Raw genomic sequence first — 16,772 nt, 5'->3', positions numbered from 1 at the left:
CTATTCTTTAACCTTTCCTCACAACTACTTTTTTGGCCTTGGCATCATTTTGTAATAGTTGTATAACAATACCATGAAGTAGTTTCTTCTCAAGTTTAACTGAATTTAAGAACGAACCATTTTGTTTTCAGTGTTCAACGAATAAAAGGAATCAACTAATAAAACCAATGAACTGTGGATATTGGAGATCTAGAACAAAAGCAGAGTGCTGGTGGAGCAAGCAGGTCTGGAAGCATTTGTGGAGAGAAGGTAGAAGTTAATGTTTTGAGTCCAATTCTTTTGAGGAGTGATCGGACTCCGCTTTCTTTGCACCGATGCTGCCAGACCTGCTGAGCTCCACCAGCAATTTTTTTTGTGTGAAAGGAATCTGGATTTGGGTTTACTTTTGCAATTGATGCATAACTAACCATTTTGGAGGACCTCCGAAGCATTTTGACTTTACCTCTGAAGTCCAAATGCTATAGTTGTAATAACTGGATAACGTGTGGAGTCCCGACCTAAACTCTATGCAATTGTGTGGTTTGTTATTAGCACAATAAAGATCCCCTGATATTGCACAGGTGATAGTTAATAAAAGGGCTGATGGTCAAAGTGGAGATGCACTTGTACACTGTTTATGGAGCAAATTTCAGTAAGAATCCTTTGGTATGTGGTGTCTGTCGCTCTTCTGTTTAAGTTACCTGAACTCCCCTGCAGTCTATGTGTTGGTTACATGATTGATTTTTTAATCGCAAAATGTATAACATTGTGTGTGCTTTTAATTTAAAAATTATGTTTGAAATTAATTTTGCAGGGTTTTAAAAAATGTAACAGTTTTTTTTTTGCAAATCTTTTGGGTGAGGGAGCAAGTAGGAGGCCTTGGTTTCATAGTCAAGGAGGAGGCAGGTAATTATGATGTGTTTGAGAAGTGAGAGTGGAAGGTTGAGACATGTAATGGTCACAGTAAGACAAGTAAGGTACAAGAAATATTGTAATAGAGACAAGGATTGGGAATAAGAGCGAAATGTGTCATCACCAAAATGAAAAATGTTCATTTTTATATCCAGTACTCCATGTTAAATATAACCCCTCTATATCTGGAGTGAAACTTCCATTAGAAAAACAGCATTCTGAGACTACTGGGAATCCGAAGTGGAAATAGAAAATGTTGGCAGCGGCAGAGGAGGAGAAAGAATGACAATGACCTGGATTTGTTCAATGGTCAGATGATCATTTTGAGAGCATAAATGGGAGTTGACCCTGCGGAATCCCCATCATAGCACCCTCTGAAGAAATTGCTCAGGAAACTGGAGATTGCGCTAGACAATTCCATTGCACCTGGAAACTTCCAATTAATACCCATTTAAAAGAGAGGCTTTGCTGTGGTTCTTACACTCATAGAATCCCTACAGTGTGGGAATCCAGCCATTCAGCTCATCGAGTTCACATCGACCCTCCTAAAGAGCATCCCACCCAGAACCAACCCCCCTACATGTAACCCTGCATTTCCCATGGCTCATCCACCTAGTCCCCACATCCTGGACACAGTGAACAACTTGGCATGATGCATAGGGTGGCACGGTGGCTCAGTGATGAGCATGTCTGCTTCACTGCGCCAGGGACCCAGGTTTGAGTCCCACCTTGGGTGACTGTGCAAACTCGACACAGACATTCTCTCCATGTCTGCGTTGATTTCCTCTGGGTGCTTTGGTTTCCTCCCATAGTCCAAAGATGTGCAGGTCAGGTGAATTGGCCAAGCTAAATTGTCCATGGTGTTAGGTGCATTAGTCAGGGGTAAATGTAGGGTAGGGGAATGGGTCTGAGTGGGTTACTCTTGGTAGGGTCGGTGTGGAATTGTTGGGCCAAAGGGCCAGTTTCCACACTAAGGAATCAAATCTAATCTAATCCATCTAACGTGTGCATCCCTGGGCACAATGGGCAATTTTGCATGGTTAACCCACTAACCTGCACAACCTTCGACTGTGGGAGGGAACCGGAGCACCCAGAGGAAACCCATGCAAACGCTGGGAGAATGTGCAAACTCCACAGGGGCAGAATCAAACCCCAGTCTCTGGCTCTGTGATGCAGCAGTGCTAATTGCTGAGCCACTGTGCTGCTTCAGATAATAAGTTAAATAAATAATAAAACATTAGATATTTAAAAGTCTTGTCTAATTCCTGAATAAGTAATTAACTGATCCCAGAGCCCCTAATGCTGCTGTCAAACCTGATATTTCCCACCAGCCCCACCCCAATCTATTCCAAACATACCCATGACAAACAGGGTATCCAGGTAGGTATCTGTGACTTGGACCTTTTTAAATTTCAGAATGCATCAACTGGCTGTTGTAAACACAAAAAGGGGAATATGGTCACTTTCCCCTAATGGTTTTACACTGTGAGAAATAGAAGCATTCCTTCCATGTTTAAGAAGGAATTTTTAAGTTTGTTTAAGATTGGAATCTCCTGTCAGAAATACAGAGCTCTTCTGTTACATTATAAAAGGACCAGGGTGGCAATCCATGTGTGAGAGAGCCACTCTTCAAGAAATCCAACCCAATATACTCTGATTGCTGCACAAAGGGGATTTTTTGATAAAGGTCATGAGCTGAAACATGAACTCTTTTATTTTTCTTGCCCTCGCTCTCGTTTTCGTACTCCTCACACACATAGATGCTGCTGGACCTGCTGAGTGTCACCAACATTTTCTGGTTTTATTTATATTTAACCATCTCAAATGTTCGCTCAAGTATAATCATTTCCATTCATTCATTAATAACTAAATGACTGCCACTAAGTTTGTTTCATGAGTCTCCACTTCCTGATACTGTAGTCAACCCAATGCCTGGAATTCTACATGATGATCAAGAGTAGGGATTTTTAAAAGTTAACAGCTTAAGTCATATTTTTATGCCACAGCGAGATAAATTATTTCAGCTCAATATACACAGTTGCTTACCAATTGCATATCATTCATTTTATCTGCCCCATGCCAAATGTTTGTAGATTGTCCTGTAGAAGTTTAAGAATATTCCAGGACAATAGAATAACTTGCAATCTTGCCACATCCAAACGTTCCTTGTTGCAGAGTCCATTTTTAACCACTCTTCCTCTCCTTAAGCCTCCAAAAGTACTTTTACTCAAACTAGCTGCCCATTTCCCCCTTCCCCACCCCCATCGGATGATTTTCAAAGCTTCTGTAAGAATCCAAATGAATTATTTTTAAGTTTTCAAATCATTTCTAATAACTGGCTTTTATAAACATCTGACAATTATTGTTCTGTATAAATTGAACTAATTGAATACTGTGTAGGACACAGTGGTCACTGGAGTGCTCAGTTCATGACAAGCTTTGTGGAAGGAAACCGGTCAGATGGAGCTTTGTGAACATAAACGATAACCCATTCAAATTCCTGAGGTAAAGTCTGTAATATAGTGGACTGTATAATAACATGCAAACAAATTAAACAGTGGACTAGAGATAATACCACTGGAGTAGTAATCCAGAATGCCAGTGTAATATGCTGCAGTCACCAGTTTGAATCCATCGTAGCTGATGGTGAAATTAGAATTCAAAAAGTAAAAAAAAAACTTGAATAAAATTTAGTCTCATGGTAACCACTGCCAATTACAACCAAAAATAAATCTGGTTCACTAACATTCTTTCGGGATGGTAGTCTGCTATCCTTACCTGGTCTGGTCTACATGTGATTCCAAACCTGCGGCAGTAAGATTGATTTTGAGTTGTAGTTTGGGCAATTGAGAATGGGCACTAAATGCTGACTGAGCCAGCGACATCTACATCTCATGAACAAATGTCAAGAATGGTATAGATAATCAGTTGATGAGTAGATGGAATACAGAATCATCTATATATTTTGAGTCAAAAGATTAAGCAACATGTTTGTAAAGGGCGAGGGAGAGATTCATGGTTTAATAGAGGGTTGCACAATCTGTTGTAGGTTTCCATTAGAAGCCTGAACCTTCAAGGCCAAGTCCATTTTTATTAGTGATTTTTTTTTCCCTCCTTTTTTTTTGGAATGAAAGTTGAATGTAATGTTAGTTCTTGGCTCTGTTATACAGTGTTACCATGGCACCAGCATTCAGGCTGTCCTTAAAGGCTAAAGCCAGTGACAATATGAGTCATCTGATGGTCGACTTTTCTCAAGAACAAAAGATCCTTCGTTCACTCAAGTTCTTACCAGGTGAGGAAATAAAATAGAAATGTCTTGCTTGTTTTCTTTTCCCAGGCCATAATCTTCTCCTGGTAAGTCCACAGCCTTATCTAAGTTGTCTTCTAGATGCTAACTCTCAGCTCTTCAGGATTGTGAATGTAGGGGTAAGCTACATGGAGTGGAATGAGATCCTTCATCTGTATTTATTTCTGCAATTCTTGATTTTAAGCAAGGACGTTTGGAAAAAAGCAGATGGGGAAACACCAATCTGTTCTGCTTTTGCACAATGTTCAATAATGTTGGCTGAAATGTGGAAACACGTTACCAGGCTATCCCCTTAGACTGCACGTAAGAACATTGAATTGATCAAATTGAATTAATGAAACAACATTAAGCCAATGCTTTTCTTACTTGACCCTACATACTCTCCAGCTACCAGTACCTGTTAATAAAATTGCTTGTTGGACAGTACAGTGGCTCAGTGGATGGCACTGCTGCCTCACAGCACCAGGGACTTGGGTTCGATTCCAGCCTCAAGCAACTGTCGTGTGAAGTTTGCACCTTCTCCCAGTGTCTGCGTGGGTTTCCTCTGGGTGCTCCAGTTTCCTTCCGCAGTCCAAAGATGTGCAGGTTAGGTGCATTGGCCATGCTAAATTGCCCATTGTGTCCAGGGATGTGCAAGTAAATGGATTAGCCAAGTGAAATGCAGGGTTATGAGGATGAGGTGGGGGGGTGGGGGTGGGTCTGGGTGGGATGTTCTTTCGAGGGTAAGTGTGGACTCGTTGTGCTGAATGGCCTGCTTGATCATTTGTAGGGATTCTATATTGCATTATTAATGGGAAATGCGTGCATTTTTGTTCTGCGTTATGCATTTGTGGTGGGAAAAAAAATTATAAAGTAGATGGTAACCGATCTCCCACCAAAGTGGGCAGCTGAATACCAAGAACTGTCTCTCACCAGGTACATTATATACTTCCAATTTTGTAATGAGGTACGGAAAAGCTCCATCGGTGAACATTCCGCCCAGTAGAACAGAGCCATGGTGACCACTCTGATTATCAGATTTTGATTGAACTAGCCAATTTCTAACAGAAACAGGAGAAGTGCTACAATTGCCCTTATGCTGGCTGGATTAGAGACGCTCTCCTAATCGCTATCTACTGACAGTGATTGCATACCCTAAATTGATGGCATCTTGGTGCCAATATTTAATGTCTCAGCTTCCAGGTGATGAGCATTTGCACCAGAGAATGATCAGTGGATTCTGTCAATTGCAAGAAGGTTTGTCTGAATTTATCTTTCTTTTGATTTTTATCATCAGTACCAAGTATTCCAGAGATTGATGCATCCGAGTGCCTGGTGGCAGACAATTGTGTGACCATAGTGTGGAAAATGCCTGAAGACGATGGAAAGATCGATCACTATGTTTTAGAATATCGCAAAACCAATTACGAAGGACCACCACGATTAAAGGAAGAGCACCCTTGGATGGTGAAGGAAGGCATCAAAGAGCAGGAATTTACCTTGTCAGGTAATAGCAGCTAACCTCTGCTGTTCTATGACGTGACCGCCCCATATAATATACTCAAATTCTTGGAATATACCTTGAGCTAATGATTCAGAGCTGATGATGCTGTCACTCTTGTGCCCACCCCTCAACAATTTTTCTTTTTCATTTTCAATGATAACTTGCTTGTCGATGCCTTAGACTCCACTAAATTTGAGCTAACAATGTTGAGTGGAGGGGATGCTACGCTTCAGATTAATTGTCATGTTGAAGCCCTCCTGCCGTATCAGATGAACGTGAAAGATTGTGAGCCCTTATTTACAAAACAGTCTCTTTCCCCCAGTTTCTTGGATAATATTTCTTTTCTGATGACAATGTTGAAAAGGATCTGACTATTAGGTCATTTATCATTTTGTTCTTTGTGGGTTCTGAAATGTAATCCGTTGGCTGCTACAGTTGCAAAAGACGCTCCGATAGTGCACTTCAGAAGTAATTGTATGAAGCAATTTAGTTTAGAAATGCAGTATGTAAATGAAAGCTTTTTAAAAATATTTTGATGTGAAATTGCAGGGAATGAGTATACTTCCTAATGGAAGGAAAAGACAATGATTAGACATTAGTTTGTTTTAAAGGTCATTAGTCAAATCCATGCAGAGCTTTAACTTTGTCTACATATGGAAACCTTTTCATTCGATACAGTGCAACCTCTATTATCTGAACATCAATTATCCGAGTTTCGGATTACTTGAGGAAGATCTCAAGGTCCCGATGCTTGGGTGAAGTGTGTTATCCAAATATTTGATTATCCGTATAAAATACACCCTGCTCGTGGTGTTTGGATAATCGAGGTTACCCTGTAGCTGAGTTCCTAAATGCTGCATTCTTTTCCTATACGTTATCTTTGTATTTCCTGGCAATTATTGCTAATTCCAAACTTCCCTTGGAAAGATGGCGATGACTCACCTTAAGCAGCTAGAGTTCATGCTGTGTAGTGTACACACAGCACTGTTAAGGAAGGAGTCTGAGAAGGAGCAATGATGTACTTTTGTGACAAGGTGATGGGTGACTTGGAGGAAAATGTTTAGGTGGTGGTGATGTTATGTCCTTGTTCTACTGTATGATTGAGATCACCATGTATTGTAAAGCATTGCTGAAGGACCCTTGGCAAAATGAGGGCTTAATATTTCTTGTGTTGTTGCTATTTTCAGTTGGAAAAACATTAACAATAACTCCTGGCAGGGAAGCATTTTCCCATTGGTGAAAGGAAAGGACAGCAAGAGGGCATAGAATTAAAATAGTAGGTAAAAGAGTCAATGATAATACGTGGAGGTGCTCTTATAGAGAACTGGTGCAGACCTGATGGCCTGACTGTCACCTGTACCTATGCTGTGATGATGCAAAGATGACTGTGTTGGACTGGGATGGTCGAAGTCTCATGACACAAGGTTATAGTCCAACAGGTTTATTTGAAGTTACAAGCTTTTGGAGTGCTGCCCCTTCAGGTAACATGACTTCACCTGACAAAGCAGCAACACTCTGAAAGCTTGTGGCTTCAAATAAATCTGTTGGACTATAGCCTGGTGTCGTGTGATTTCTGACTCTGTGGTACTAATTATCATTTAAAACAGATTTGAATGATGGTTCCATTTGGAATTTAGCATTTGCTTCTGTTGTGTATATCTAAAGGTGTTAAATCTTAAGTATGCATTAGGACTTAGGTAATCATAAAGGCATCTTACTAGAAGTTGCGCAATTGATGCGATTTTTTTTTTTCCCAACTCTCCTTACTGATATGAAGGTAGTAATTGTGTTCCACAAGTAAATGGTTGAGCCTTCGGGTGTGTTGCCAAACACCGAGACCTAGGGTTGCATGTGCATAATTCTTTGAAAGTGGAGTCACAGGTAGACAGGATCATAACTGAGTATCGGAGTTGGCAAGCCATGTTGCAGCTGCACAGGACATTGGATAGGGCACATTAGAAATACTGCATTCAATTCTGGTCTTGCTCTAATAGGATCCTTTTATTGTGAACCTTGAAAGGGTACAGAAAAAATTTGCAGGTATGTTGCCGGAGTTGGAGGGTTTGAACTATAAGAAGAGGCTGAATAGGCTGGGGCTTTTTTCCACTGAAGCATCGGCGATTTGAGGGTTAATCTTTATAGAGATCTTATAAAATATGAGGAGCATGGTTAGGGTAAATTGCCAAGGTGTTTCTCCCAAGGTAGGGGAGATCAAAGCTGAAGGACGTTGGTTTATATTGAAAGGGGAAAGTTTTAAAAAAGACCTGAGGAGTAACCTTGTGACGCAGAGGATGGTCAGTGCCTGGAATAAACTGCCAGATCAAGTGGTGGAGACAAGTATAATTACAGCATTACTGGACCGAAGAGTGTGTTTCTATGACTCCATGACACCATCCATAAATGAGTATCTGAACAACAGTAATAAGCATCAGCCACCTGTGATTGAGGTCTGTGGGATGTTACCCTAACTCCCCCTAAACTCTTGTCAGCTATCTTTGAAAAACTTTCCGTAGCTGCCTGGCATTTTTCCTTTCTCTTCCTTTGAACCATTGTATTCTCGTTTCTCACCCAGCTATAATGAGCTAACTCCATTCAGATCAAAGCTCAAACACTGGAATTTTTTTTTTAATTCACCATTTTTTAAGATTGAATTCCCCATTAAGAAACTTTTTATTTTCTTGGAGTGGTTGTTAGGCATGCTTCACTTGCTTGTTAATGGGAAATGTTTATGACCTAAAGTCTTTTCAATATGCTTTGCCAGGGTTGAAATTTGACACAAAGTTTATCAACTTTCGGGTGAAAGCGTGCAACAAAGCTGTGGCTGGAGAGTTTTCAGAACCCATCACCCTGGAGACAAGTGGTTTGTAAAACTGTTCTTTATTCTAAAGTGACTTTTCATGTACTTGTTACGGGATTGCTATCCTCATGTTCACTTTGACTTGCTGCTCTTGCATCTTATAGGACACTGCTTCCAATTTCAGTTCAGATAGTGAGGATTGAACATCAATGTTGCTGCGTTTGTACTATCTGCCCCTACTTATAAAATTCTGGGTCCTGTATGCTGTTTTAAATTGCTTTCTCAGTATGTCCTGCCACCAGCAACAATTTGTTCACAGGCTGCTCGGCTCTTGCACTGTCTTTGGAATTGCATCTCCTATTCTATGACGTCACTCCACGTTCTTTCAACTAAAATGAAGGACTTCACACTTCTTGTTAAATTTCACCTGCCACCGCCTACCCATTCCATTCAGTCTGTCTGTGCTTTTAAAATTGAATAGCATCCTCCTTGTGTTTCTCCAAGATTTGAGTCATCTGCCGCCTTTGACCTTGTGCCCTATTTACCGAAGTCTAGATCATTAGTATTAATCATGATGAGTGTAGAGCTCGGTAGATAGAGCATTTCTTGCTGCAGTTGTAGCTATCCAATAGGACATAATAGGAAGAAGGTTTGTGCTGTCTAAAGCCAATTGATATTGGATGCCATCTTCTAACTTTATTGAGCTTCATCCTTTTGGCTAAAGAATGCAGGTTGATGGTAAAGTTAAAGGGCAACGGTTCTGAGAATTCAGAGAGGAGAAAGAGAGCAACCTGAAGAAACTGTAACCACAGTGACATAGACACTGGGGCACACAGTGTCCTTGTCTTCAGTTACATCCATATTTTCCAATGCCATACTCTAGTGTTTCTTAATGAATATTGTTAGATTAGATTCCATACAGTATGGAAACCGGCCCTTCAATCCAACAAGTCCGCACCAACTCTCTGACCAGCAACCCACCCAGACCCATTCCCCTATATTTACCCTTTCACCTAACACTATGGGCAATTTAGCTTGGGCAATTCACCGAACCTACACATCTTTTGGATTGTGGGAGGAACCCGGAGGAAATCCACGCATTCACGGGAAGAATGTGCAAGCTCCACACAGACAGTTGTCCGAGGTGGGAAACGAATCCAGATCCCTGGATTTGTGAGGCAGCAGTGCTAACTGCTGAGCCACCGTGCTACCCCATTTAGATTAGATTAATATTGGTGTGATGTAAAACTACCAAGAAAAATTGGAGAGACAAACAATAAGCAGAATTTTTACCTCAAATGAGCTAACAGGTTGGAAACTTTTAAGAATTTTCTGTTCTGCGTGTGCTTTTTATCTACATTGAATTCTAATCTTTTTTTTTCCAAACTTTAACCAGCAGTATCAAAACATTTAGTTTTTTTTTAACCTTCTGCGTAGCGTCTGTACATATGTAACCTTTTTTCTACTTCATTTGACACTCTATCTCCTTAGATTCTCTGGGAGTATTTTCTTTCACCCTATCTTTCCCCCTCATGGTAACACCGACTTTACCCAAACTGCCTTCTCATTAAAGACAGCCCATTGGTGCAATATAGCTTTACCTACCATTCTTCAATCCAGTTTACCTTGGCCAGATCCATTCTTACCCTCTTGAACTTGGTCCTCCCCAATGAAATCCTCTTTGCTCCTTGACTTTTCCCATTGCTAATGTAAGGCCTAATGAAATTATGATCTTTATGTCCTAAATGTTCCTCCACTGACACTATCTGCATCACCCAACACATGTCTGAAAAAACAAATCCAGCAGTTTCCTCATTAGACTGGAAACATAAGGATCTAGAAATTCTCTTGAAAGTACTCCTAGGAACTTTTCCTCATCTCAATCCTTGATACTATTACTATTGTAGCCTGCATGAAGATAATTAAAGCTTCCCATTACAACTATTCTATATGCTGTTTAATCGCAAATTTAATCCTCTACATCTTTCATTCTTGACTTTTGGTCTGGTGCTGGGAATGGTATACATTGTAGCATAGACTTTTCTAGGCTCTTGAAGTACTTCTTTTTGTTGAGATCAACACTGAGCAATTGTAAAATTAATGAACCTCCAACGTGATCATAATTGGAACCTATATATATAATAAATGAGTACAATTAAAGAGTGGAGGGTGAACATATTGACATTGTGATATTAGATATGAAATATTGGAAAATTTATGAAGGTGAAACCTTTTTCAATAAATTATTTCTAACAGCTTTTCAGCTACAGTTCATTTCCAGCAAAGAATTCTGCTCCTGTTGTTACTGGGGATTAAAGCTACTAGTTTTTTTCCTTTACAGCATTTAATTTCAATTTGGATGCTGCAACAGCCCATCAGAATTTGAAAGTGGAGGACCACAGTGTGGAATGGGATGCATCAGGGGGAAAGGTGCAAGAGATCAAAGTCCGAGGAAAGGAAAACCGAAGTAGGACAGCATCGCCGGCAAATTCCCCGGCAAGGTACAAAACTTCAGTTAGGGTCAAGATACGTGAGAGTGTGTCACCGATCCGTTTCATTGGAAGGTGTCCAAAGTATTAGCAGCTGGGCTATATATACAGCAGCCAAGAGCTCCAACTGGCAAACATATTAAACTCCGAGTGACACCGTGGTCAAATGCAACAAACCCAATTAGGTTGTAACAGAGCTGGGGACAGAGAGAGAGTTATTTTATGCATATTCTTTGAATTTGATACATTATAATTCATTGTACTTGACCCACAGGCGTCCATTATGTAATGCAAATACGTAGTATAGTTGAAATATGAATTATATGCACTTCTATCACTTTTTTATCTTGTTTGTTACTGTTGCTGCTTCCTAGTCACTACTAGTCAGTGCACTTTTGTTCTATCTGGGCTTCTTTGTACTTTTTCTCACATACCCCGTAACAGAGGAACCTCGAATACCGGATTATCCAGCAAGATCGCAATGTCCCGATATTCATCTAAATTATGTTATCTGGCATTCGATTATCTGAAATATGATTAACCAAACAAAATACTTCCCGCCTGTGTTCTTTAAATAATCATGATTCCTCTATATTATGTTTTTCTATTCTTGTCTTCGTGTCGGACTTGTATAAACCAAGATTCAATGGATTCCTCGTGGGTCTAGTCATTTCTGAATGAAAGGAGAGAAAATTCAGAAATGCAGGAAGCTTTCTTATAGTAATTTCTCTTAATTAATGCCCAGGTTGCCTACAGTTCCAATTCTGTAGTACCTTAACATTTTTATGTGGAACTGCACACAGTTTCCAGTTGGAAATATATACATTTTGAAACCTTTCTTAATATCCAATTTCAATTGCTGAACCACAAATTGTTGACAACAGGATTATACCTGCTTTGTCACAGGCTGAATTTCAATCATACTGTTAATTATTGTTGTCCTTTTTTTTGTAAAAGAACGTTCTACTTATACTGACTCCTTTCTTGTAATGTACTTTTCATTAGTTTTGCTTGTGGTGCTTAAATCAGCTGTAGCATCACCTACAGCTCAAGTAGACTGTCTGCCCGACTGGTTAAAATAGCTTTTATCTTTCTGTTTTAAGGAGCATCATTCACTCACCAAAGAGAATGCCGTCTGGACGGAGCAGCAGAGATCGCTTTACGGCTGAATCATACACTGTGTTAGGTAGGTACAAGAAACCATTTTTATGAGTTGAAGTTTAGAAAGCTTTTTCCTAAAGTCCGAATAACTTGTAATGATAACTCAGGCAAAACTGAGGACCGTACGAGGTATGAATAACTGATATTTCTGAATCAGCTACAATTTATTAAACAAGATTTTATATACACTTGTGACGACAACATGAAAGGGCCAGGAATCCTTGACTGTTGCCAGTTTCTTGCTTTCTCTTCCCTCTGAAGTCAAGTTCACTGAACTGTATGTTTGAACTATCCCAGAGAAGCCATGGTAGACTGTAACATCAAAGATGCTAAGCTTCCAATTCTTCTCTTTAATTCGTCCCAAGTTGCTCATCTATTTATTAGGGAATGGTCTGAATTGCCCCCATTCATTGCCTTAAGATGACAGTGCTCTGATATAACCCCATCTGTGTTATTGAAAGTCATATAGGCCAAGACAAATCTCCAACACTATTTCCTCTCTCCCTTTTTCAGGTTTGGGTAACATTGGATTAGTTATCCAACAGCTTTGTATCTACATAAACAAAAGTGTGACTTCTCTCATAATGTGTCATCCTCTTATCAATAATAAAAACTATCGTTCAAAAACCACTAACTCAAAATGCTAAGGCAATCAAGAACCAATGTCTCTAGCAGAACATCAGGCTATCCTCTTAAAAATATAAATGCTTTATTCTCAAATGTAGGTGATGTATTAAGACAGTAAGGTGTCTGAAACCTAATAAGAACACATGATTCTTGTTTGAGATAAAGTATCAAATGCAATTTAAGCTGCTAGGTGCAAAAATTTACTTACTTCACAACAGACCATGAACTTGCACCTTGTGTAATGAAGCACATAGAATTGCTTGAAGCCTGGTTGTTCATCACTGAAACAATTTTAATCAGCAAGACCAGATCTTAACAAATAATTGCCTTGGCCATTAATTGCCTCAATTGCAAGCACAAAATCAACTGAACTACTTAGAGCTGAGGCTAAATCCTAAAATTTTATTTCAAGCCATAAAAATTAGTAATGTTATCAAAATATTATAGCTTGACTGTCTAGTCTTATAGTGAACTGCAGCGTTCAAGTAAGCGTCAGTCTGGTTATTTGGTACAACCTCGATTATCCAAACATTGATTATCTGAATCTCGGATTATCCAAACAAGGTCCTGATGCTCGGGTAAACTGTGTTATCTGAACATTTTGATGATCCAAACAAAATACTCCCCACCCATATTGTTTGGATAATTGAGATTGCCCTGTAGTTTGTACCTTATGACAACCAAAGATTGCAGACAGATGGGTGACAGTGAGGGGGACTGGGAGGAAGCAGCCAGTGCAGGGACCCCCTGCAGTCGTTCCCCTCAAGAACAAGTATACCGTTTTGGATATTTGTGGGGGGGGAATGACTTACCAGGGGTAAGCAATGGGGTTCAGGCCTCTGGCAAGGAGCCTGTCCCCGTTGCTCAGAAGGGAAGGGTGGTGAAGAGCAGAGCAATACTTATTGGCGACTCAATAGTTCGGGGCACAGATAGGCGGTTTTGCGGGGGCGAGAGAGACTCGTGATTGGTATGTTGCCTCCCAGGTGCCTCCCACGTCTCTGATTGTGTTTTCTGGGCCCTTAAGGGGGAGGGGAAGCAGCCCGAAGTCGTAGTCCACATTGGCACCAACGACATGTGTAGGAAGAGGGATGAGGATTTTAGGCAGGCTTTCAGGGAGCTAGGTTGGAAGCTCAGAGTTAGAACAAACAGTGTTGTTGTCTCTGGTTTGTTACCCATGTCACGTGATAGAGAGTCGAGGAATAGGGAGAAAGAGCAGTTAAATGCGTGGCTACAGAGCTGGTGCAGGAGGGAGGGATTCCAGTATCTGGATAACTGGGGTTCTTTCTGGGGAAGGTGGGACCTCTATAAACAGGATGGTCTACACCTGAACCTGAGGGGCACCAGCATCCTTGGGGGCAGGTTTGCTAGTGCTCTTTGGGGGGGTTTAAACTAACTCTGCAGGGGCATGGGAACCTAGACTGGAGCTTTAGGGTGCAGGACGTTGAGTGTAGGGAGGTTAGAAACATGGCAAAAATCTCGAAGAAGGGTGCCTGTAAACAGGAAGGTGGCTTGAAGTGTGTATACTTCAGTGCGAGAAGTATACGAAATAAGGTAGGTGAACTTGCAGCGTGGGTTGGTACCTGGGCTTTCGATGTTGTGGCTATTACGGAGACATGGGTAGAACAGGGACAGGATTGGCTGTTGCAGTTTCCAGGGTTTAAATGTTTTAGTAGGGTCAGGGGTGGGGGTAAAAGAGGGGGAGGTGTGGCATTGCTTGTCAAGGATAGCATTACAGCGGTGGAAAGGACGATGGATAAAGACTCGCCATCTGAGGTAGTTTGGGCAGAGGTTAGAAATAGGAAAGGTGAAGTCACCCTGTTAGGAGTTTTCTACAGGCCTCCTAATAGTCCTAGAGATATAGAAGAAAGGATTGCGAGGATGATTCAGGAGAAGAGTGAAAGTAATAGGGTGGTTGTTATGGGTGACTTTAACTTTCCAGATATTGACTGGGAAAGCTATAGCTCAAGTACATTAGATGGGTCGGTGTTTGTCCAATGTGTGCAGGAGGGTTTCCAGACACAACATGTAGACAGGCCAACAAGAGGTGAGGCCATACCGGATTTGGTTCTGGGTAACGATTGAGAGTTATAAGGTAGCCAGGAAGGATCTAAAGAGAGGACTAAGAGCAGCAAGGAGGGGACATGAAAAGTCCTTGGTTGGTAGGATTAGGGAAACCCAAAGGCTTTCTATAGGTATGTAAGGAATAAAAGAATGACTAGGGTAGGAATAGGTCCCGTCAAGGATAGTAGTGGGAAGTTGTGCGTGGAGGCTGAAGAGATTGGGGAGACACTGAATGAAAACTTCTCATCAGTATTCACTCAGGAACAGGACATTGTTGCCGATTGTGAATATTGAGTCGCAATTAATTAGACTGGATGGCTTTGAAGTATGTAGGGAAGAGGTGTTGGAAATTCTGGAAAGGTTGAAAATAGATAAGTCCCCTGGGCCTGATGGCATTTATCCTAGGATTCTCTGGGAAGCAAGGGAGGAGATTGCAGAGCCATTGGCCTTGATTTTTATGTCCTTGTTGTCTACAGGAATAGTGCCAGAAGACTGGAGGATAGCAAATGTGGTTCCCTTGTTCAAGAAGGGGAGTAGGGATAACCCTAGTAACTATAGGCCGGTGAGTCTCACTTCTGTTGTGGGCGAAGTCTTAGAATTGTAAGGGATAGGATTTATGAACATCTGGATAGGAATAATGTGATCAAGGATAGTCAGCATGGTTTTGTGAAGGGCAGGTCGTGCCTCACAAACCTTATTGAATTCTTTGAGAAGGTGACTAAGGAGGTGGACGTGGGTAAAGCAGTAGATGTGGTGTATATGGATTTTAGCAAGGCGTTTGATAAGGTTCCCCATGGTAAGCTACTGCAAAAAATACGGAGTTATGGCATTGAGGGTGAGTTGGAGGTTTGGATTAGGAATTGGCTGGCTGGAAGAAGACAGAGGGTAGTAATTAATGGTAAAGGTTCATCTTGGAGTGCAGTTACTAGCGGTGTTACGCAAGGATCTGTTTTGGGACCATTGCTGTTTGTCATTTTTATAAATGACCTGGAGGAGGGGCTAGAAGGTTGTGTGAGCAAGGTTGCGGATGATACGAAAGTCGGTGGAGTTGTTGACAATGAGGAAGGATGTAGCAGGTTACAGCAGGATATAAATAAGGTGCAGAGCTGGGCAGAAAGGTGGCAAATGGGGTTCATTGTAGGTAAGTGTGAAGTGATTCACTTTGGTAAGCATAACAAGAAGATGGGGTACTGGGCTAATGGTCGGATACTTGGTAGTGTGGATGAGCAGAGGGATCTTGGTGTCCATGTATACAGATCTTTGAAAGTTGCCACCCAGGTAAATAGTGCTATGAAGAAGGCATATGGCGTACTGGCTTTTATTGGTAGAGGAATTGAGTTCCGGAGTCCTGAGGTCATGTTGCAGTTGTATAAGATTCTGGTGCGGTTGCATCTGGAGTATTGTGTGCAGTTTTGGTCGTCATACTATAGGGAGGATGTGGAGGCACTGGAACGGGTGCAGAGGAGGTTTACCAGGATGTTGCCTGGTATGGTAGGAAGATCGCATGAGGAAAGGCTGAGGCACTTGGGACTGTTTTCATTGGAGAAAAGAAGGTTTAGGGATGACTTGATAGAGGTGTACAAGATGATTAGGGGTTTAGATACGGTTGACGATGAGAACCTTTTTCTACATATAGAGTCAGCTATTACGAGGAGGCATAGCTTTAAATTAAGGGGAGGTAGGTATAGGACAGATGTTAGGGGTAGATTCTTTACTCAGCGAGTCGTGAGTTCATGGAATGCCCTGCCAGTGACAGGGACTCTCCCTCTTTATGGGCATTTAAACGGGCATTGGATAGGCATATGGAGGATAGTGGGCTAGTGTAGCTTAGGTGGGCTTGGATCGGCGCAACATCGAGGGCCAAAGGGCCTGTACTGCGCTGTATTTTTCTATGTTCTATAACCTGTGAACTTACAAGAATCTTTTAACAATCAATGAAACTTTGAATGTGATATT

The 16,772-nt window shown here is 41.2% G+C and overlaps 1 protein-coding gene across 1 annotated transcript in view; it reads left to right on the top strand.

Moving 5' to 3' along the window:
* Positions 1-16,772, top strand: part of fsd1 (fibronectin type III and SPRY domain containing 1) — a 51,016-nt gene that overhangs the window by 22,446 nt on the left and 11,798 nt on the right. The window contains exons 6-10 of the mRNA XM_060846158.1: positions 4,062-4,183; positions 5,475-5,684; positions 8,443-8,541; positions 10,820-10,979; positions 12,071-12,153. Coding sequence (XP_060702141.1) covers positions 4,062-4,183; positions 5,475-5,684; positions 8,443-8,541; positions 10,820-10,979; positions 12,071-12,153 — 674 coding nt within the window. The remainder of the gene's footprint in view (positions 1-4,061; positions 4,184-5,474; positions 5,685-8,442; positions 8,542-10,819; positions 10,980-12,070; positions 12,154-16,772) is intronic.

Source organism: Hemiscyllium ocellatum, chromosome 28, assembly GCF_020745735.1.
Source record: "Hemiscyllium ocellatum isolate sHemOce1 chromosome 28, sHemOce1.pat.X.cur, whole genome shotgun sequence".
Lineage (NCBI taxonomy): Eukaryota > Metazoa > Chordata > Chondrichthyes > Orectolobiformes > Hemiscylliidae > Hemiscyllium > Hemiscyllium ocellatum.
The sequence above is the reverse complement of the archived record's forward strand: the minus strand, read 5'-3'. Positions and strand labels throughout refer to the sequence as shown.